The sequence below is a fragment of the Azolla caroliniana genome, unplaced genomic scaffold (assembly GCF_043228905.1).
Source record: "Azolla caroliniana isolate FFs.n. ecotype wild unplaced genomic scaffold, voAzoCaro1.0.p SCAF_6, whole genome shotgun sequence".
Lineage (NCBI taxonomy): Eukaryota > Viridiplantae > Streptophyta > Polypodiopsida > Salviniales > Salviniaceae > Azolla > Azolla caroliniana.
The window spans coordinates 571,811-593,884 of NW_028230441.1; the positions used below are offsets into that span (position 1 = coordinate 571,811).

General features: G+C 35.4%; 1 protein-coding gene and 1 long non-coding RNA gene across 2 annotated transcripts; both read right to left on the reverse strand.

Annotated features, from left to right (window-relative positions):
- Window positions 1-10,525: 10,525 nt before the first annotated feature.
- On the reverse strand, window positions 10,526-17,708 carry LOC147862396 (vesicle-associated membrane protein 721-like). Its single transcript, XM_087320807.1, has 5 exons — window positions 17,300-17,708; window positions 14,432-14,573; window positions 14,226-14,346; window positions 10,925-10,987; window positions 10,526-10,842 (listed from the first exon to the last, which is right to left on the reverse strand). The coding sequence occupies exons 1-5, from the start codon at window positions 17,487-17,489 to the stop codon at window positions 10,696-10,698; spliced, it is 663 nt and encodes a 220-aa protein (XP_087176933.1). The 5' UTR covers window positions 17,490-17,708; the 3' UTR covers window positions 10,526-10,695.
- Window positions 12,758-14,219, reverse strand: LOC147862397 (uncharacterized). The gene is made up of 3 exons (XR_015529906.1): window positions 13,381-14,219; window positions 13,231-13,256; window positions 12,758-13,001 (listed from the first exon to the last, which is right to left on the reverse strand). It is a non-coding gene; the product is annotated as an uncharacterized LOC147862397 (long non-coding RNA).
- Window positions 17,709-22,074: the final 4,366 nt, after the last annotated feature.

Here is a 22,074-nt window from a genome sequence, read left to right on the forward strand (position 1 = left end):
CTTGATAGAAGAACAAAGAGGCAAGAACCAACTTAGCTAGCTTCCATTAGTTAACGTGATGTAATTACAAGTCATTATGGGTACAAATATATGTCTTTGAACTTTAGATTAGGGAAATGATTGAGGACAATGAGAGCAGCCTAAGCTTTAGACTAAGCTCTAGACGTAGGGAGATTTTGTCTCTCTATAAAGAGTAGAACAAAACATCCCTCCTAACCTAATGTGTGCACTCCTAATGCACTTAAGAAAGGTGCCAAAAGGGGTGTTAATGAGGACAACTTGAGTTTGAAGATGTCAAAAGTAGGGGTGCTTGGGAGGAAGTGCAAGTCGGTTGGGCGGGATGTTGAGTATGAAGAGTTGCATAGAAACAAACAAAGTCTTTGGTCCAAATGGAGAAATGTAGTATGGCGACGGTGAGAGTGAGGAAGTTGAGTGGAGGGAGGACTTTCGGAAGCGTAATCATGACTAGGCGGAACCGTGTGTCACCACTAAGCCATATTAGCATCATCGGTGGGCAAAGAGCTAGTAGTACCTATACAATAGTGTATGACCAATTGAACAAATGTAAAACTCACTTCTATTGAGCATTATGGAAATCAAGGCTAAAGACAAGGTTGAAGGAGAGGGGAATTGAGCGAGTGTAAAATAGTAGTTGCATGTGACATAAATTGGGTATAGAACAACTCGTGTAGTGGGTTGAGTGAGGTTGTGGAATGGTGATGAAGGAAATGACCCTTATTGCAATGTGGGAGTAAAATGTTTAGACGGGGGTTGTTTCATTAGGAGACATTGTGAACGGGGGCATTGTGATCAAGGGATATGGAGGTGGGATAAAAGTAAAATAGTAAAAGTAGGAAGGTATGAGAGAGAGAGAGAAACAAAAAGGAGTGAGGGTTAAAAAAGGAAAATAGGTGTAAGGCACAAAAGTTTTAGTAAAAAGAACCCTATGACATGAAAACAAAATGCTATGGGTGCCACTTGATAATGACGTAAAATGTGAAATTGAAATAATTAAATCCACTATTGGAGTTTCATATGTACAACTATGGTAAGAGTGATTTAAAGAAAATGTTTATACAATGAGTTATTTGTCCTAAATAGGAAACAACAAAGAGCCACATTCTCGGGAGGATCGTTCCAAGGTGAGATATCGTTGAGACTAATGGTTTGAGGGAGTCTCCATCCGGATTTCTCATTCTATAGGACTTGTTGAGGGTTTGGTGAGGGTTGTTTTAGGCGCCACCACCAAGTAAAATGATGTGATCGTCATAAGCATAGTAACTAGTGTGATTGTCAAATGGGAGTAAGTGTAGGTCAATACTAAAAGGTAGGGCGTGGTGTGGTGTGAGAAGCATTTTGAGGCAACCCAATATCAACATGGGAACCAATTTTGGCGACATTTGAACAAAATTGATTTTTCGTGGCCTAGTAGGAGTCTTTTCATATGATATAAAACTTAGTTCCTTCATGTTTTGTGTGTATAGAACTTTATGTATAATCAAGGTAGTATGGTCATTTTGGCTTAACTCTAGTGGTTTTGGACTTGGGGTGAATTTGAGTGGTTTCCTTCACTCTCCATGTTTCCAAGGTTCCCATACATGGGCCTTTGACAATGATATCACGAGCATTTGCCCATGCTTGACTAAGATTCTTCTTAGTGAGTATGTGCCAAGTGCAAGATGATGACAAAGTAAAAGGATAACCAACTCGTCGAGGGTAATGTGTTGTCCAACATCTGATATTTAGACATCTTCCTAAAGTAAGTCAAATGTAAGGATACCAACAATGGAAGATGTAGGCTCAAACTCAGGTTGATTTACCTTAGGAGGTGTGTTGTCATGGTCGGGAATTATATCAATCGAGCACTCAATGTGATCATACACTTGCTAGGGTCATGCCAATCTTGTAACATGATTCCTCAGGGTTCCCATAAGCATTATTCAATCCTCAATAAGATCCTTACCAATGTAAGTGGTCATCATACAGAAGACCAAACCTAGACATTGGATAATGCTGACATCAATGCACAAGAGCAATCATTGCATTCTACTAATGGTAGTGAACTTAGAGTAACTAATGATCATACAAGAGGCTAGTGAAACTATCGAGTGTGACAATTAAGTTGTTATGCCCATGGACTAAGCAAGGCAGAGTCAATTTTCAGCTCAAACATGTGCTAGGTTGTTTTCTGTGAGTGGGCTTCCTAACATTGTTTGTAAGGTATTCGCTTCTAATATTTAGTTTAGAGATCAGATGTGTTTACTATGGAGCATTCCATATACAATAACGAGCATATACACCCAATTCATGAGTAAATTATAGCTCATCTTTAAGGATGGACTATCTTGATGTTTCCTCTATAAGCACGCATCCCTAATGTAATCGTTATTCATAGCTGCTTCACATGTTAATAGCATTTCCTCAATATCTATAGACAAATATTGGTCATCTATGAGTGTTATATTTATCACACCACACCCAAAGTTGTTGCATTGCACCATTGGCCATGTGGAGTTTGACCTCTGCTTCCTCCATCTTATGACTAACTCAGAATACTTACTCTCGCTCCTAAGTGATCAAAATTAGAGTAGTGACATTGTTTACCATCATGAGGAGTGTGAAATAAGTATCATTAACATAAAAAATGTGGCTACCAATGCATCCAAGATCATAATTTAGAACATGTTATGTGGGGAATTGCCATTGTAGCTTCCCCATGCCTCGCCTCGCCCCGCTTGTAAGTCCTTGTTTACTCATCAAAGTACATTGTGCCAAGTTTAAGGGTCTAATCCCAAGACTTCCTCAATGGTAAGCTCCACCGACCTCATAATGTGGTGTGTGAGAAGAGAGAAGAATGCTTGAAATCCAAGTTTTATAATAAGTAGACGTTACCGTTGAAGAGGTAACTAAGAGCAATTTAAATGATAAGGATCAAACCAACAAATGAAGATAACTCTTGTATAATATGTTTTGGGGTGCAAATCTCGTCAAGGGTAATAGGGGGGGGGGGGGGGGGGGGGAAGTGTATGAACAAGGTACGTGGTAAAAATGAGAAGGGAGATGCATTGTTTGCAACAATCGAGCAAGGGTAAGTGCTACAAAAAAATACCTTAATTTTGTCAGTGATGGCTTTCTGATTTGCACATTGAGGAGTTCAACTCGTCATCATCTTGTGATTTCTAAGAGGTTGGCATCAATATTTTCGATCATCATCTTGTGTTGCATCATATCGAGAAGTTTAACATGTCATCATCTTATGATTTGTGAGAGGTTCTCATCAAAACTTTAGGTTTGCCACTAAAAATTGTGCTATAGTTGATATTTGTGTTTATGTACTTGATGACCAAAGTAATTCAAAAATCATTTGTATACAATATTTAAGGACATGGTCAAATGCATGGAATTCAAGATGCCAAGATTATTTGATTCCTATGGTTTGATATCTTTATTATTTCGCTAAGTTATAACCAAAATACAATAAGGATCTTAGGAGCAAGAAAGGACCTCTTAAAAACACAAGCCCTTTCGTGTGTATTCTCTTGTTTACTTTTGTGACAACCTCAACACATATGCTCGTAACATCAAGAAGCTTTAAATAGTCTCTATTATTTTAGACTTTGGGTCAAATTGAGGGGACCATCAAAAGGACCTAATACTTTTACTTTAGTGAGGGCATGAGAAAATGAGATTCCTTTGGTTTGCTTTGTTCCCTACTACCATATCCCTATATTGATGTTTATGCATGTGCCAACGCAATGGATCATTTCAATTTGATCCCATCAATCATAAATCTTATTTTCTATATGAAAACCCTATATTGGCCCGCTTCAAAGTAATACATTTCTTACATAATTTGACACAAAGATCCCATATGTACACCTAGGACATATTTTAAGCTTCTAGAATGTGTGCCTTTACTGAACGTCAAAGCATGCCTAGATTGCATATGCCATTGATCATGAACTACAATCTCTAAATGAACGGCCAATGCATAGGACCTCCTTCAACATAATGGATGTATAGGGCAATTGCAAGGAGCTCTCAAATATGCACTTTGGGGTTCTCAACAACATAATCACTATGTTGCTTGTTCCATTGTTCATCTCCGTTGGCTAGATGTATAAGAATGTATAATTCCCATGAAGGTTCAAAGAATGGCCCCATTTTTAGCGCGAGATTTGCTTAGATTTTGTTTTCTTAGTGTATGAGACCCTGGCACATGGGATTTATGATCGATGCACTTCTCCTTTTGCTCAGTGCTCAATATTGGAAACTTTCGGTCATGAACAAATCTGTATTTTTTCTAAAACCATAGGTTCTTATCTACATATATTTGATATCATGTTTTTTGTTCTATGAAATTAACATTGCAATGAAATGCATTGTATTACATTTCTTTGTACTACTTAGCTTGCATGACTACATGAGTCTAAAAGCTTGAGATACATCAAGTGTAAATGTCACAAAATAAGAATGTGTTGGATATAGTGAATGACCACCAAACAACTTGCTCTCACTTATCACATAATGGTGGGTTGAACCCAATGGCACCAACAACCAAATGTTAGTAAAATCCCCCACTCTCCATATATCGAATTTCCCTTCCATCATCAATGAATAGTATCATATCTCTTTGTTCAACGAGAAATATTGGCACATCAAATTGTATGTGTAGAGTTTTGCTACAAAAACCTTGGCAATCATGGGATGAACATCATACCTGAACAAAAGGTGAGAATTTCAATATTAAGATGAAGAGCATTTTCTGTTTTCAAAGTTTGTCTTTAGAATATCAAGGATCCATCAAGGCATTTCTCAACGACTCTCCCTATCTTAATAGTTTGTTTTCTTGTTGATTTGACCTACTCTTAATTTTGTTGATCAGACACTCCCTTCCTTTCTCTCCTTGGTTGTTTACATTGTGTTTTAGACCCTAATACCAAGTATCTTCCCACACAATTGGCTTGTATACCATCTATGGTATAGATTGTGTTCTCTCTCTCTCTCTCTCTCTCTCTCTCTCTCTCTCTCTCTCTCTCTCTCTCTCTCTCTCTCGATATATATATATATATGTGTGTGTGTGTGTGTGTGTATGTATGTATATGTATGTATGTATGTATGTATAAAAATGGATAGAGGGGGAGAGAGAGAGAGAGAGATGTCAATTGAGAGTTCGGAATATTTCGAACTACAATAAGAACAAGCCTACACTACTATTGTAAGATGCAACAGATATATGGCTTGAGCGGACACTATAAGAGCTAAGACTCTAACGTGGGGACACCCTAGTAATCGCAATGGTTCGATTTGATTTGGTTTGGTTCAATTTGGGAGTCTCAATCTCAAACCATTTGGAATTAAACAGTTATAAAAATAAATTGAAACTTAAACCGGATTGCGCAATGCTCTGTTTCAATTTTTGAGTGGAAATGGAAATGCTCAATGCTCTGTTTTGAGTGAAAACCCCCTTAAATAAACTTATTTTGTAGAATGCTCTGTTTTGAGTTAAAACCCGCTTCTAATTAAAGCAAAATAATAATTCCAAAGTAAGTTTTGCATCACGATGATAGTCTATTCAAAATGGATACATTTGGTTTACTATTCTTTTTCGGTATTAATTCAGTATTAATCCATGAGCTTATTATGGAGATAAACACATGATGGGCTCTTTTATATATCATCCAAATTATGAAATGTTAAAAGAGAATGATGGGCACATATGATTACTACAAAAGGAAAATGATGGGCGAGTATGGTTGATGCTGATTCTGGCCGGATGCAGATAATCTTCTTCTATTAATGTCAGACCAGAATCTGATAGTGAAACTCGTGAATATTGGATAATTTAGCTAGGGAGGAGGGACACTAACAGAAATAAATGGTGCCAGCACAGACTCCTACCTAAAGATGGATGGTGGCTCCTGAAGTATGCATAATATTTGTATGAAATGGTCTGAAAAGACTGAATCATTTGTTTTCCTGCCAAGTCAAGACATGACAGATGCAAAAAAAAAAATTCCTCCTACTGTACAGTTAGTTGTGCAGCACAGCGAGTCCATTGAGAGATGGTGAAAGAAAAACGCTAATAATAACCATATATATTAAGTGGGATGTATTCAGCTATTCATTCCATTCAGTCATGATCTGGGAGGTTGTGAGCAAGCAACAGAATGGCAATTTGAAGGAAGGTATGTCCAATTTGCAAGCAGCATACACAGAGATTGGAGCCTTCCTTACCTTTCCTGACCATCACTCCTGCTGATATTAGTTGCTTGCAGGACTAGACTGTATGTATATTAAGAAAATCTGTAGAGCCAAGGAAGAAAATTAAGAGGTGAGGAGGCCATGTTAACCTCCTAAGCTTGCAACGGTCATCATTCTGAAAGTCATGGGGGAAATGGTCGGAATTTCTGTTAAAAGACAACACGCTCCATTTCCATTTCAAAACCTCTGATTCTATAATATTTCTTATGGCACTTGTAATACATACATACATAAACCAAACTTCAAAGCTGCAAAAATGTACTTTTACTCACAAAAGAAAAAGAAAAAGTTTAGGATCATTTTGGGTGCACCAATTCTGACTGACATTTTCAGAGAATTGGCGGCCTTCGTGAGACTGCAAAAAGTGACATACATGTTTTAAGTTTTGGGTACACCTGTGACTTTTAAAGAATACAATTTATTTTGAGATGCTATATGTACATATTTATTGTCTCATGGCTCACAATACATAGTAAGAATGGTTGTCTCGTGACAATTGTTACCATTGACGTTATGGAGCTCATGGCTTAGCCAAATGGGAATCAATTGATTTGGGGTCTTTGTTGAAGAATTGTTACTAGTAGTTAAACATGCAAGGGGGTGTAAAATGAACACCCATTCATTCCACTTAGAAGTACTTATAAGGGCTTACCAAACTATTTAATAGACACATATCGATGAAAATTTGTAGGTTCATCGATGTTAGCTCCAAATTAATGTTTCAAAGCATATACATATTTTGATTGAATTGTGGCTACCAAAGCATGTAACACACAATTATGCCACTCCAAATTTACTTCTGATCATTCTTGTTTATTTAGCAATTAGTTATACCATCCTTTTATTTTATTGGTGGCATCATGACTTGAAAAGATGATTGAAAACCTTGGATTGTTTACTTGCTGCTATGGAAAGGTTTAATCCTTTTTTTTAAATGAAATGTTTACTAGTTCCATATATGTATTATGAAACACACACACACACACACACACATGTAAAACTTTGTAAAGTTTAGGCCTACAATGCTAGCTATCCTACTCCTATGCAATGTTTACTTTGTTAACAAGTATTGGAAGTTGAATTGTGTTTGTTTATCCCACTATTGGTAAGTGTCATTTCAAACTTTATGTGAGTGTTTGTTGGATCTATACACATAACAATTAAGGGAGAGAGTAAACCCATTCACCTTGATGATGCTATAAAATTAGCTTAATGTTTGATGGTAAGCTTCTCTAAAAATGATTTTGATGCACCTTCGGGGTAAATGTCTAACTTCTTTGTAGAAGTGAGAGAATTTAAAAGCATGTTCCCTCTAATCAGATATAATACTAAACCATACATTCAATGCCGTATAAAGAATATGGGTTCACTTACAATGGATTTGAATTTATTCTAAACACTTGACGAATGTACAATTAGGGACATGCATTTGTTTAGAAATGCTATCTTTTGCACATGTAACATATAAAGTTTTGAAAAACGGTATTCAATAGGCATGATAACTATGAAGGATTCATGTTATCAAACATCTAGAATAATTTATTTTGATATACATGTTCGTGCACATACTACAGGAACCCACTTATAGACTTTTAACTACATAACAAATATGAATGGACAAACACATCAAGTTATAGAATGCCACATTATTTAGCATTTTGTTTTAATTGGGATTTGTCTTTGGAATTATGTATAACATTCAATAGAGACTAGCAATCATGTAGATATGTTGTATGTGTCAAAAAATGGGATAGAAAGTTACATTTGGCCCCCTTTAAAAAATCAGGAAACAAGACCAACACGTGTTAATTAGAAAACGGAGGTCGTTTCTAGGCACAAACAATTGTATAATATACTTCGTGATGGTTGGGGAAAAAAGAACAAAAATGGATATATGTATGTGGGAAAGGTTCAAAAGCACAAAGAATACATGCATCTGTGGCTTATTTCTTTAAATAACAAATCAATCATGATGATTGCATGATTATAAAGCTCCTCAAGATCATGAAGAAGACCATTAGTTTGATGTTATCCATGACATTAAAACATTGTCACCACAATTTTATGTCCGTAAATATTTATTACACTGATGACCAGTTAGCTTTGATAGTACAAACAAACAATATAAATTTGACGTACAACAGAACCATGTTGATGGCCATACATGTCATTTTCACATGTTTCAGTAATCTAAACATAAGGTCACCTCAACTTATTTTATTACATGATTAGTTCTCAACTATGTTCTTAAACCTTACTAGCCATAGATGTCATGTGTTTTCTAATCAAATGTTCATGTGGATTATACACATTTTCAACAAACTATGGATTCTTTATGAGATTATTACAATATAAAAATGTTGAAGACATTAGGTATTGATTGTCTAATAAATAGAATAAGCTTTAGAAGCTCTTCTACAACACTAAATCATTATAATTTTACAATGATATTTCAGACCACAAATTGATATTAAATCATTAAAGTTTTACAATGATATTTAAGACAATAATTTGCAATGGGATGATACCAATTTAGATGCTCACAAATATGTAGTCTTAAAGTCAATATTCTTATTAATTTGCAATCTGAGCTAGGTAGTCATTACCAAAACAACGTTGTCCTAAGATCTTGGGCCATATTTGACTCTTTCCCAAACTTTGAAATCTAAAACCCTGTCAAGATCCCCTTCGTGGACATGTGTTTGAATCCAACATAAGATGATTTTATTTCATGAGGAAGGTTGTTTTCACAATAATGGAGAAGTACTCAACAAATAACTTTATTTACCATCGCCTTTGGGATTCAAATTTTTATTAGTATTACAGCCATCTAGTGAGAATTATTATTATTTTCAATTCTTGTATTTTAGAGTGTGGACTATGCTATCCTAGAGAAGGGACTATCTTGGATTGTAGAGTGTGGGCTATACTATCCTAGAGATGGGACTCTCTATAACATTATTACAATAAAATTGTTGAAATCATCAAGTGATATTAAACAAGGTTTGAGGAACTAAAAAAGATCACCAATATCTTCCCAGTCATTCAGCTACAACGTTACATGAATATACATTAGTAGCATATTCTTTGGAACAATAGTATATTCTTTGGACAATAGTCTGACAACGTTACATGAATATACATTAGTAGCATATTCTTTGGAACAATAGTATATTCTTTGGACAATAGTCTATGGTGCGAGTCAACAACAACTTATGTGCATGCAAATCCACATTATTTGTAATTTTAAAAGTAAAATATTCTTATTTATGCAAATGATAATTGTCATTTGCTCTCCAAGCTTGAAAACTAGAACTCTATTGCCACACTAGTGGTCCTTTTGTTAAGAAGATGCATTAATTCAAATGAAGGAGGGTGATGCCACAGGGAACATAAGTGAGTGAGTTGCCTAGGGCTGCGTATTGAAACCATTGATGTAAAATCATAACAAGAATTCAGTATGTTTCAAGGTAAAGCCCATTTGTCAGCATTTGACTACAAAAACTCAATATATTCATGACATTTCATTTCCTAGAAACTCAATATATTCAAAACAAGGTTTTTTATCAGCATTCTCTTAGGGCAGACAATGCTAACGTGTTCCAATGTAAATCCAACTGATTTTGTTTCAAAATCTAAGAAATTATTATTCCATTGAAAATTATTTGCAATATGCATAATAAGCAACACGATGAACATAAACGCAAAATTTTTGTAAAGTATAAATACAAAGCATTCAAAATTACAAATAATGTGACGTTGTCAGTTGGAAGATGTTGCTATTGTTAATATGATTTTGTAATGCTGATGATAACAATAATAACAAAGGAAACCACTAAGTGGGAAATGCTTCCCAGAGACAAAACAAAGCCTTCCTCAGTTGAGATATTAATTCAATAACTTAATATATAAACTTCAGTAGCCTTAAACTCTTCCTATGTGAAAAATCTGTCGTATAAAGTTATTATGTTAATATAACCTAGGGGGGCATTTGAAGAGAGAAAAGAACTGAGATGTGGATATGATAGGAACCACAAAATTACATCACTCAACAAAAAGCTATACCCTTTACATTTCATCAGAACCATTCAAAAGATCCAGTAACATATGGTTATAAATAATTTGGACCTTGCTATGAAAATTCAGTAAAGGTCGCATAACCAACAAATTGTTTCACAATGTTCAACTTATTACCTTATTCCAATGCATATAGTTATCTGATAAGCATAACCTACATCAAACGACTATACAATAACACATATACAATAACGCAAAAATGGTAATTTCAAACTTCAGTATCAGTATATAGAGCTGAGATTTTAGCATAAAGTGCTTATGAAACTATATTGGACAGGCAAGAAGTTTAAGAAAGCCAATTATGAAACCCCCCAGTATACAGACTATGAAACATCCAGAGCATACAGTAACAGCTTAATTGCATTTGAATCCATGACAGATAGAGAGCCAGATGATGAGACCGAGAATGATCAAAATGGCAACCACAACTAATTTTACTTTCATATTTTGGAGCCACATCTTTTTCCTGAGCTGCTTACCTTGCTTCTGAAAATTGTCAGCCTAGAAAAAAAAATCACAACAGAATTTAAATCATGTATTTCAATGGTTCTTTAATATGTTGGAGCTGTTTAAAGAGATTTACTTGGAAACGAAGATTTTCAGTCTTGTCAACCAATAGCTCTATTTTCTCTCCTCTATCAAGAACCTGCATCAATTAAAGAGCATGCATAAGTGGAAGAGAAGATGAATATCTCGTCATTGAATGAACATTTTAAATAAGAATCAGTTTACAACACCTCTTATTACCAAAAGGATCAAATATTACACTAATCCACTCTTTAGGACAAAGGGGCAAATGCAATGCGTACCAAATGTTCCAGGAAAAATGGATATCCCAAATAGATGCCCAAAAAATGGCATTCATGCACATTTAAAATTTGAGAATTGTGGATCAAGCCAACCAGAATGCATGTGAATGCACCATGGTAATAGTTTTAATAAGGTACACGATAGTATGTAATATTATGTCGGCAGACGCCAACCTTCAGGTGGAATCTTCTTGCTCCTCATTTAAGTCTGTCTGTTTCACTGCTTCTTGGGCACTACTAGTTGGTGGCCACTACAGTTCCCCTGCTTTTGGGCATGAAGATATCTATGCTCTTTTGATTGAACAGTCCAATTACAAGCATATTCCCCATTAAGAAATAATTAAATATCCACAGGCAGGTCACAATTTTTAATTTGCAGGGGGAATTAGAGGAGTGTATTTGACTAGCATTTGTCATGCTTAACTAGGCTTACACACATTTGGTTACGCTGTCCCCTTAAGCTCACCCCAGCCCATTTTGAAGGACACTTCCTCTACGTTTAACACCAAAAATCTTTGCAGCACCATTTATCAATGGAACCTCCCCGTATTGCTATAGAGAAGCTCATGTCACAATCTATGCAAAAGTATGTAATACAATATATGTATCAACCAGCTTTCAAGTGGTATCTTTTGGCCTCTGATCAGTAAGAGGGTTCAAGTTTTCAGACATGTTTGAAATAGGTATACTGGAAGTTTCTTGCAGTGAGTACATTTTTTCGCATTTGAAGTACCAATAAGTCCCCCAAGATCCACCAAAAAAATTCTGAATCCATGGTTAATGGGTCAGATTATAAAGCCGTAGTAGAAGATGATCATAAAAAATATCATTTCCACAACTGTTGTGAAGGAGCTAACCATGTCATTTTTCTGTCTTGTTGAAAGAGTTTACTTGATAAAATACAGATCTGAGTGTTTCACAATAACTGAGAGCCTGAGTGTGCACATAAAAATACTAAAAAATTTGCATGATGTGGCATGAACTTGTGGAGCAAGTGCATTATCTATGCCTCCTATCCTGTAGTCATATTGTCGGAGGTAGGAAATTTGTTAAATCTGTAGGAATTTGCTTGATGTATAGACGTTTATTGCTTCCTATCAGAATCATGTCTTTAATAGCCATCGTTTTTCTAATCATAATTTCCATGAAGAAATCAATGGTTGCCATTGTGTGGGTTGGATATTAGGTTGCAGGGCAACGCAATAATATCCTGGTGCCATTTTGAATCTGTCCTCATCAGCCAGATGAAATTATATATTTCTATGGTTTCCCATCTTTCCAAAATTAGCTTCTAAAAGAAAATTAGGGCAATACTGTTTGGACTATGGTAGATTCTGTTGAGTCATATGCTCAACTTCATCCCATGAGCATACATGGAAGGTGATTCTGAAATTACATTCTTAAAAGAAAATCAAGGAAAGACTATTTAGATGATATTAGACTTAATATTGTGTTTAATCATATGCCCAACTTCATTTGAATATGCATGGATGGTGATGGTGATATAACCATAAGTTAACAAATATGTTATCACAACTTTTAAGGATTTATATGTGCGGTTTTTCATCATGAAAATGCTGAGATTGTGAGGATCTAATGCATGTATTTTAAATGGATTTCCTTCTGTTTTATCAGTTCAAATTTGTCCAATCATGATAAGATTTCAGAGAGCTTTAGTCAAAAAGCAAATACCTCAAAATTAGGACGTAGATAAGTGGAGGCAAGGTACAGAGAGAAGACAAGTGGAACTCTAAGTGAATGTTACAAAATAATGGGACCGTGATCGTGAATGGAACTCTAAGTCATTTCTGATAGAGCAATGGCGACCCCTCAATGCAGGGGAATCATCACCTTGCGACACGTCCAGCAAGACACTGCTCTGCACAAAGATAACTTGGGATAGCAAAAGCACATCTCAGCTCTCCCTAAATTTCAGGTGCCTGTGGTTGCAGTTCCAAAGTAATGGAGCTGTGAATTTCAAAATATTAGAACACAGAGTAGGTTTGAGTGTGATCCAAAAGAAGCTTAAAAGTCATTTCTGATAGACCAATGGCAATCTCTCAATGCCGGGCATCCTCACCCAGTGACATCCATCATGATGCTTCTCTGCAAAAAGACATCTTGCGATACGTTTAGGTGCCTATGGTTGAGGTTCCATGGTAACACATTGGCATCAAGTGATGATTCTTTCTTCTTTTAAAGCATTATTTTTGGCGCTTAACATGACTACCTGCATTCTCTGCAGGTCACATTCCCTAGATTTCCCTGCACCGGCATCCAAGAGGCCTGCGCTATCAATCTCCTCAACAGATGTTTACTATACATTGCAACCATTCTTAAGACTCCTCTATCCATTTCAGTCTCCTCTATTGATACATCTCTGTACTGTATATCTCATCCCCATTGCGTCAAGCAATGGAGAGGATATATGCATTCCCGTAGATATTTAAGAAGATCAGTTTGATATTGATGGTAAAAGCAACATGTATGGTACGATGAAGAGAGATCTATGGGCCTAATTGACTAGAATTTAATATTAAAGGCTTCTCAACAAATATTAGAAATACAGAATCCATTGAATTTCAGTGGTCTTATTTTCAGGCTTTAATTGGGGATTGGAGTTTATCTGTCAAATTTCAATCATCAGAAATGTTTAATAGTCAAATTAATACTAAATTACTTTGGTTCTAAATAGAACTAAGAAATCTGCCTTTAATATCCAAAGTTTTATATCAAGAAATCAATGTAATCTGTTTATGATATGTTTTATCTTGTCAAATATTTTGAATGTTGTATATTTCAAAACTTAACCAAAGATTTTCTTAGCATTCAATACCAAGCCAAATTTATGTTTAATAACAATTTCCCCATAGTGACAACTCTCTTCTATCTGTAAGAATTTTAAGTTCTAACAGGATTATATCTGTTCATTTTTTATTTTTCATTCACTTCAGGAGTCTTGATGGTTATCTCATGATCTCAGAATTAATCACGCACATACATGGACATCCTTAAGTATATATACTTACATACACATATACATGTAAGAAGAAACAATAAAAAATTTGAACTCACTTTCTCAATATTCTCCATCATAATGCCTTTAACTTCGGAGACTTGAGCCTTTACTTTGGCCATTTTATCCATCTCCTCTGGGTGATCAATACAGTACTGCATATGGTCCTTCAATTTAGGCCTGGCAAAGTGTACAGAGGAACTATTGAGAAAGAGATTCTAATGGAGAAACAACTGGTAAAATGCAAATTAAAAGATTTCCATACCCAAACTCCCTGTCAAGGCTATGTGCAACTGCAGTGTCTGCTTTTCCACCCCCAAATCTTCGTTTAAAATCATCCTTGACACGTTCTAAGAAGGCAAAGGGTATCTGTCTGCCTACTGCTTCATCAGCAACCACTAGGTAGGCTGCAAGTAGAAACATCCCAATTATTTACTTGAAAATAAAATCTGCATCAGCTAAAAAGTCTCTCCAATATACAAACACAGCAGTACACTACTAGTGTGGAAACTCCTGCAGCTGCTAAATAATGTGCTTCCACTACAATTTACAGGTAAGAGTGTTTATTATATATAATATAGGTGTGCAAATATACACATATTAGGATACATAATTTAGAATAAATTGGAGGTCTCAGAAGCATCCATGACATAGAAAAGAAATACTCAAAATGTCAACCAAACCTGCACTTTTCAAGTCAACGAGGAACTCAGATTATTGCATCTAGCTATCAATTATTTTTCATCCTGGACATCGAATCTTTTGCCATATCAGTTCATGCAATATGACTTCAGAAATCTGATTCACACTCCTTGGCATTGTTTACCATCTCATACAAATGCAGACTGCAGAAACAAAAAGTAGCCTCACGGATCTAGTTTTCTATGGAGCATGATCTGTTAGAGTTTCCTCCTCTATTCACAGAATTGCACCTACATTTTGAATTACTGAAAACTAGAAAGTTGAGATCGTATAAGAATGGGAAAATGAACAAAGAATCACAAATGTGAATAATATAAATCTATTTAGTCAAGTGGAAATGAGGTACTTGAAAATCTAGTTGTGCAGACAGAAAACTAAAAATGAAGTACTTGTAGGTCTACTGTGTGACCAGAAAGCTAGATGTAAGGAGTTCCTATACACTAATACGTTCCAACAATGAGAGGTTTGGTTCATTAACAAATTTCTCCCAACATATTGTAGCATCAAGAGCGTTGACCTCATTGTAAATATATTTTGCATAGAGGGATATTATTATTAAGTGTGGGCAACTCATCTGGAACACAAACCCTAAAACTTGAAAAATGATTATGCAGTTTACTAATAACATATAGACCACATCCTATGGCATTCCTACTCATGTCATAATCCATTAGGGGAATCTTTTATATCATAATCCATATACATTATGAAGTTTTATCCCCTTAGCATAGCTACATATTAAAATATGTACAGACAGATAAAATCAAATTGAAAATGGCCAATCTAGATCATTTTTCTATAGATGGCAGGGTGCCAAAAATTTATAAATTCCATCATCCGAACTTGGCAAAGCTATTATTACAATTTTCAGTCAATAACTGGACTCTGCTTGGTAAAAACAATAGAGCTATTACAGGAAATATCATGATTCATAAGCAGCTCTATCATTACATTTTCTCGTAAACATTACAGCCAGCACAGAGAAGATACATTTTCTGGGAAAAATGTAAGTTCCACCATAGATAAGATCAATTATACACTATGTGAATGTCTTCTGTTTCCATTCCAATATATTTAGTCCTTAGAAGTCCCTACATTTTACATGATTCTATATTAATATAGATGAGAAGTCTCAAATGTGAGACAACTGGAGTGCCCAATCTCCAATCTTGATGGTTTCCAATTTGAGTTTGTATACATTGCAGTAGATAGGTGGAAAACAATTATTAACTAATCTCATTTCATTTCTATATATTTAGTTGCAATATCGAGATTTTGCATGGTCCTCCGCAATACCTGGAGTGAATCTACGCTTGAGATAATCAGAAGGTCTAATCCAGATAGATTCAAATATGCATTTCTCTATTATTCGAGAATGACAAATATTAATTCTAAGCTTTATCTCCACATGGTGAATACCAAACTCCTTTACGAAAGAAACCTAAAGAAAGCCATAGACCCTTATTATAGCAAGTTCCCTCTTATATTTCTGATATTTAATTAGAATTTTGATTAATTTGGTAGCTTTACATTATTCTGTACAACAATGATACCAACACAACCAAGCAGAAAACGGTATTTCAGTTTACAAACTACCTGAGAACATTTTTCATCCCAATTACCATATACCTTAGCCATCAAAGTCTCTACACATTGACTCTATATTGATAAAGACAAAAAAAAAATTAAAAATGAGCCAGCCAGAATGCCCAGTCTAGATTTTCAATATTAACGATGATAAAAGATGAATATATTCATAGTCTACGCAAAAAACAACATTACAGAATTATGGCGTAGCAGTTTCCAACTTGGCTTTATCTACATCAAAATAGGCATGATTCATCGAAGTCTTCATCTTTACAAACTAGAGCTACAATTCTTGGTAAATATTGATCTTTTTTAAGAGAAGAAACATTATGTGAATCACAGATAAGGAACAGAAGAAAGAGATGGAGGTACTTAAAGCCACCTTCAACAAGATAGTAGAACAGAATTAAGGGAGATTTCAATGATACACAACCTGAATGTCTTTAATCTCAACCATATATTTAGCCATTAAATGCCTTCGTTTTCGACAATTACATGCAAATTCGTATAACAATTTTCATCTAGAGACAGCCAAAATTGTCCAAACTGCATGTTCTTCTATATATTCAAGAGATAAAAATTCTAAACAGACTATTGTCATACAAACCGAGATAGTTTCTGTATTCACGATTATAAAAACAAATCAATATCCCTCTCATCAAAAAAATTATATTCACAAAAAAGCCATTGCAGATTCTGTTCGTAACGAACTCTTTTTTTGACAAAGAAAAGTTATGCCGACATCACAGACAAATGTCCAGATCGGACTACAATAAAGACAATGAGAGCGATATTGATAGAAAGAGAGATCAGAATAAAGAAAAGAACTAGATAGAGCACTTACTGAAACCATCTTCAACCAGATAATTAAAAGTGTGCTGATCGCAGGTGTACGTGAACTTGTTGTTGTTGGGGGGGAGCTTCTGGAGGCACTGTGCAGCGATGGTGCTGAAGTTCCCTGTGAAATGAGAGAACTCGGCGAGCACGACACTGCCACGGGCCACGAAACTGTAGATCAACGACTGCTGGCCCATTGTTATGTATACTTTCTTCCGTCTTCCTGGAAGCTCCTCTGTCGCAAGATCTGCTTCTTCCGCTTATTCGATCGCACGAGATCTGAGACTTTTTCGGTCACAAGACCTGATGCTTCTTCTTCTTCGTCGTCGTCGTCGTCGTCGTCGTCGTCGTGTATTTATTTCTGTTTCCTCTGATTAACCCTAAACCAGAGTGCCGGTCCTCCTCGCGTGTTCCCCTCCTCCGTTTTCGTAATTCGAACACAGAGAAGTTAAAGAAAAGGCAACAAGTCCTCCTTAATAATAATAATAATAAATTATAATGATGTTGATCATACCTCCCTTTCCTTTCCTTTCCTTCATTGATTGTATGCACACACGGAGCGATTATGTTGGCTTCACTTTTGCCCGTCCACCCCTATTCTTTCATTCTTTTCTTTCATTTTTACGTGCATCTTCAATCGATGAACAAGTAAGGAAGGAAGCGGCCACACACATCTCCTCGACGACACTCACTCACCTCACCGCCTTCTCCTCCTATTTCTCTGATTTCCTCTTCTAGGCAAGTTCCTCATGAATATCACGGAGTAAAAGAGCGCCCTCAACATCTCGGGCTTCGGCATTGATATCCTATGGTTACTTAGTATTGCCTTCATCTTCTTGCAAAAACAAATTGCATGGGAGAGTTCATATCCTTCTTCTCATCCTATTCGAGGAATTAGGGTCAACCCCAACAACACTTTTTGTTGTGAACACACTCATCTAAGAAGGTGTGTGAAGGTCAAGCCTTGTCATGGGTGTAATGGAATATGTACATCCTTTGTATGGAATGGAGTGTTTACAAGCCTCATATCCCACTCATGCTACCATCGTCGTGATCACTGATAATTTGGTTTATATAACTCCATGAGAATGCATTATATAAACCAATCCTCCCTTCCCCATAACAGTCAACAACGGTTCGGTTTGAACCACAAACCGAACCGCGAAATTGCGGCCTAACAATTTAAATAGTTCAGTTCGGTTTAAGTTCAAGTTTTTTTTAACGGTTCGGTTCAGTTTCAACAGTTAGAAACTTCGGTTTAAACTATTTAATGGTTTTAAATTTTTATTTTTAAATTTTTTAAAAAATATGCTCCATTGGTATTAAAATTAACAATGCCAAAGGCAATATACAAATAGTACATAATAGTTTCCACTCCACAAGTACATATACATCATCAAAGAAAGGACCAACTATAAGTGATGGCATTTGGCAAGATAAGGTTAATTATAATCCATGAAAACAACTCTCAGCCTTTGCCAATAACACCTTTGATACGACAAGCTAGGATACCACCCAAAAAAGGGGGATAGAATCGGGGACCCTACTATCAATCTCCAACATGTGAAAACAATTAATGATACATCGAAATATCCATGTTCTATAAGCCTTATCAACATCACATTCCATGAGACCACATTCCTAGTCTCTAAAAAACTTCATGTTGCTAGGACCACATTCCTCAAGAGTTTTGAATCTTGCTACTCAAAGTCAATAAGCTTGTGCCTCTCTACCTTTGCTGAAACCTCTTATTATTTTTTCCCTCCTCAAAAACAGAGAATGCATGCCTAGTAGGAAATTACCTTCCACCAAATCCTACCCTGGGGAAGAGCCATATTCATCTAGGGAGAATGGTTGCATGATTGACGTTGTTTCTATTTGAATTATGATGACAAGCAACTAGGACAAAGTAGGGATTTGAAAGAATTCCAAAGAGAATGGGAAAGATGGTAATTGATCACCTTTACACACGTTGCCTCATAGACTTGATAGTGTATGTATTATTTAAATTTCCACTTATTTTCTTAGTTGTCATTAACAAAGGGAATTTTGAATTCTCAAAATTATAAAATTGTTGACTTATCACAATCTCATTCCATTTCAAAATCTTAACATTTCTAAGATTCTATTCAAATTCTAGAAAATGTTGATGTGATAAGATTTAATTGGCAATCGAAATTTTGAAACAAAATGTTTATTTGTACTAAAATTCGGTAATTGTTGATGGAAAAGGTTTTGAAACACAAACCCAAATGTATGCGCATTAGGGAATTCCAAGAGGGAAGCCCATTTCTGATTGTGATAGGCAATTAGATATGTTTCAATTGTCAATTTTTTATTGAAATGTCTAAACTTAAAATTGATAGGCTCTTAACACAAACATTTTAGGCATTAAAGTTGGAAATGCCACTTCACAACTATTTCAATTCACAATGGTTGCCAAAGTTGGGCCTTATGTACCCTAAAATGTGAGTCAATTGACTATATAACCTCTTATGCTTGCGAGAAATTGATTATTCCATGATAGTCGTTGCCAAAGTTGGAACCCTATGTAAGCTAAATTTTTGTCTCAAGATGCAGTCACTTATGTAGTTAACAACCATTTTGTTATAAGTTTAGAGTTAGGGTTAATGATTTGATGATGAATGGTAATGGTTAGCGATGATGGATTGACGAGGAATGTAGATGGTGATGGAGATGATGAGTATTGCGGGGTAATAGCATGATTGCAATGCGCATTGAGAAGCACTGCGAGGTGTGTTAGGATGATGTTGAGAATCATTGCGGGGTGGGGGGTGGTGCCTAGAATGGCTCCACCCCCCCCCCCTCTCAAGGGGGTTCAACGTGAGAGAGAGAGATTAGAGAGATAAATCTTTTCCTTATTCATTCATTCATGCCCCATAAGGGGGTTAAATAGTACAAGAGAGGGTAGACACATAGGGGTGCAAGCCCCCTTGGCCATCCACACTAATCACTCACTCACACCTCTTCTTATCTGTCCACTCACACTGACACTTACATTTACACTCATAATCATATACATTACACATACATACAACAAGCAATGCCTTGTTTGCATCCTTTTTCTTTCATGCAATTTCGGCAAAAAAACTATTTCCTCATGTTGCCATCATATGGCAACATGATAGAGGCTAGTATTCACTACCTTGCCACAAATAATTAAGCTCGATTAGTCATTCTAATTCTATAAGACAACCCAATCTCATGTTTCCATTCAAAAAGATGTATTATTTAACGCACATACAAAAATATCTAAACACCATGGAAATATAAGTTTTCATGTATACAGTAATACACAATGTCTTACAACCATAGAGCAAAAAAAGGCGTTTAATGTTCAAAGCTCATCGAAAAAATGTTCCCATAATTTTTATTGCACACAGTCTAATCATGTTGCCTTAATCTTGTACAATTACAATTTAATGTAAGAGCCAACTTCCATCGTGGTTCTCTTTCTATCAAACGACTTTAAATATGCTCTTGTGAAAAGCCTTGATATTGTCTAGAACAATGTACTTGTATAGTGGATGTTGAAGACATCTATAACTTTGCAAGAATATTACATTTTGTATATTTTATGTGGACCTTGACAATGATAATAGAAACATCTAAAAGTTTAATAGCATAGAGAGGAAATTATATATAAAGTTTTTAATTGGTATGTCAAATTTGTATTAAAAGGAAGGTGACAATAAAAAATGATGAGAATAGGATTGTTAGTGGGTAATAAGGCAAAATTAGCACTCAGAAATGAGCATGTAAAAAAGTTTGAACCGTTGCCCCTTGCTAATGGTTCACTTGAACAATTTTTTGCGAATCCTAAACTAATCTCCTATGATTAGATGCATAGGTTATCAAATATATATCAAACTTTGGGTTTTTCTTTACAAAGAGAGAAGGTTCATGATAAGTGACCATTGATAAGGAATATTGTACACGTGGAGGGAGTGGGGTTAGATGCACAAACTACCATATAGGAACAAACTCTTTCCATGTATGTATATTTACAATTAATCAATGCAAGAAACTTATAAGGAATTCTTTCTATATCAAGTTTACAATTATAGGTTTACCTTTCAAATAAAATTAAAAATGTTTTAGTTTTTAAATTTTGGTAAAACGATACTTAAGTTTGTAGTTAAAAGTATACAAATAATCGAAATTTTACATGTGATCTATCTTCCATCAAATGAAAGGAGCAACATCATGGTGTGACTATTAATGTTCAAACTTCATACACCTCATGCACAACACTAATGGAGGTCTTTTAAAATGGGGAAAATATCAATCAAATAATGTACTATTCTTGTGACATAATGGATGCAATTGCTTGAAGAACATCTTTTTAGGTATTCATTGTTGTAATAACAAATTGCATGATACTATGGCAAGTAAATTTATTTTCCCTAATCATATTCTTTCACCTTTAAAGATGTTAGCACACAACTTTCTTGTTTTGTGTTTCAATTTAGATATCATAAAATTTAGGTAACCTCATCATGGCATTTGGTTTAAGATGTATGGTTTGTTCTAACTTCTTATGTAAGTTGAACAAGATTTCATGAAACAATACATATAGCATGAGATAACAAATAACATATAGAGAAGGCATTGTAGTTCTAGGTTCATGTTATAGTGTTCACTTAAACATGGCACTTTCTAGTTGTAAGACACATAATCATTTTTCAAAATTCTGATGGCAAAAAGAAAACCAATCTTCTTGGCATACCATTTGGGTGGATTAACATACAAAAAACATGT

Excerpts from the sequence above, each read along its gene's own strand:
- LOC147862396 (XM_087320807.1), bottom strand. The coding sequence starts at position 17,489 with ATGGGCCAGCAGTCGTTGATCTACAGTTTCGTGGCCCGTGGCAGTGTC. Across the intron at positions 14,574-17,299 it reads TCTGGTTGAAGATGGTTTCA|CCTACCTAGTGGTTGCTGAT; the intron begins GTAAGTGCTCTA and ends TTCTACTTGCAG. Across the intron at positions 10,843-10,924 it reads CTGAAAATCTTCGTTTCCAA|GCTGACAATTTTCAGAAGCA; the intron begins GTAAATCTCTTT and ends TTTTTTTTCTAG.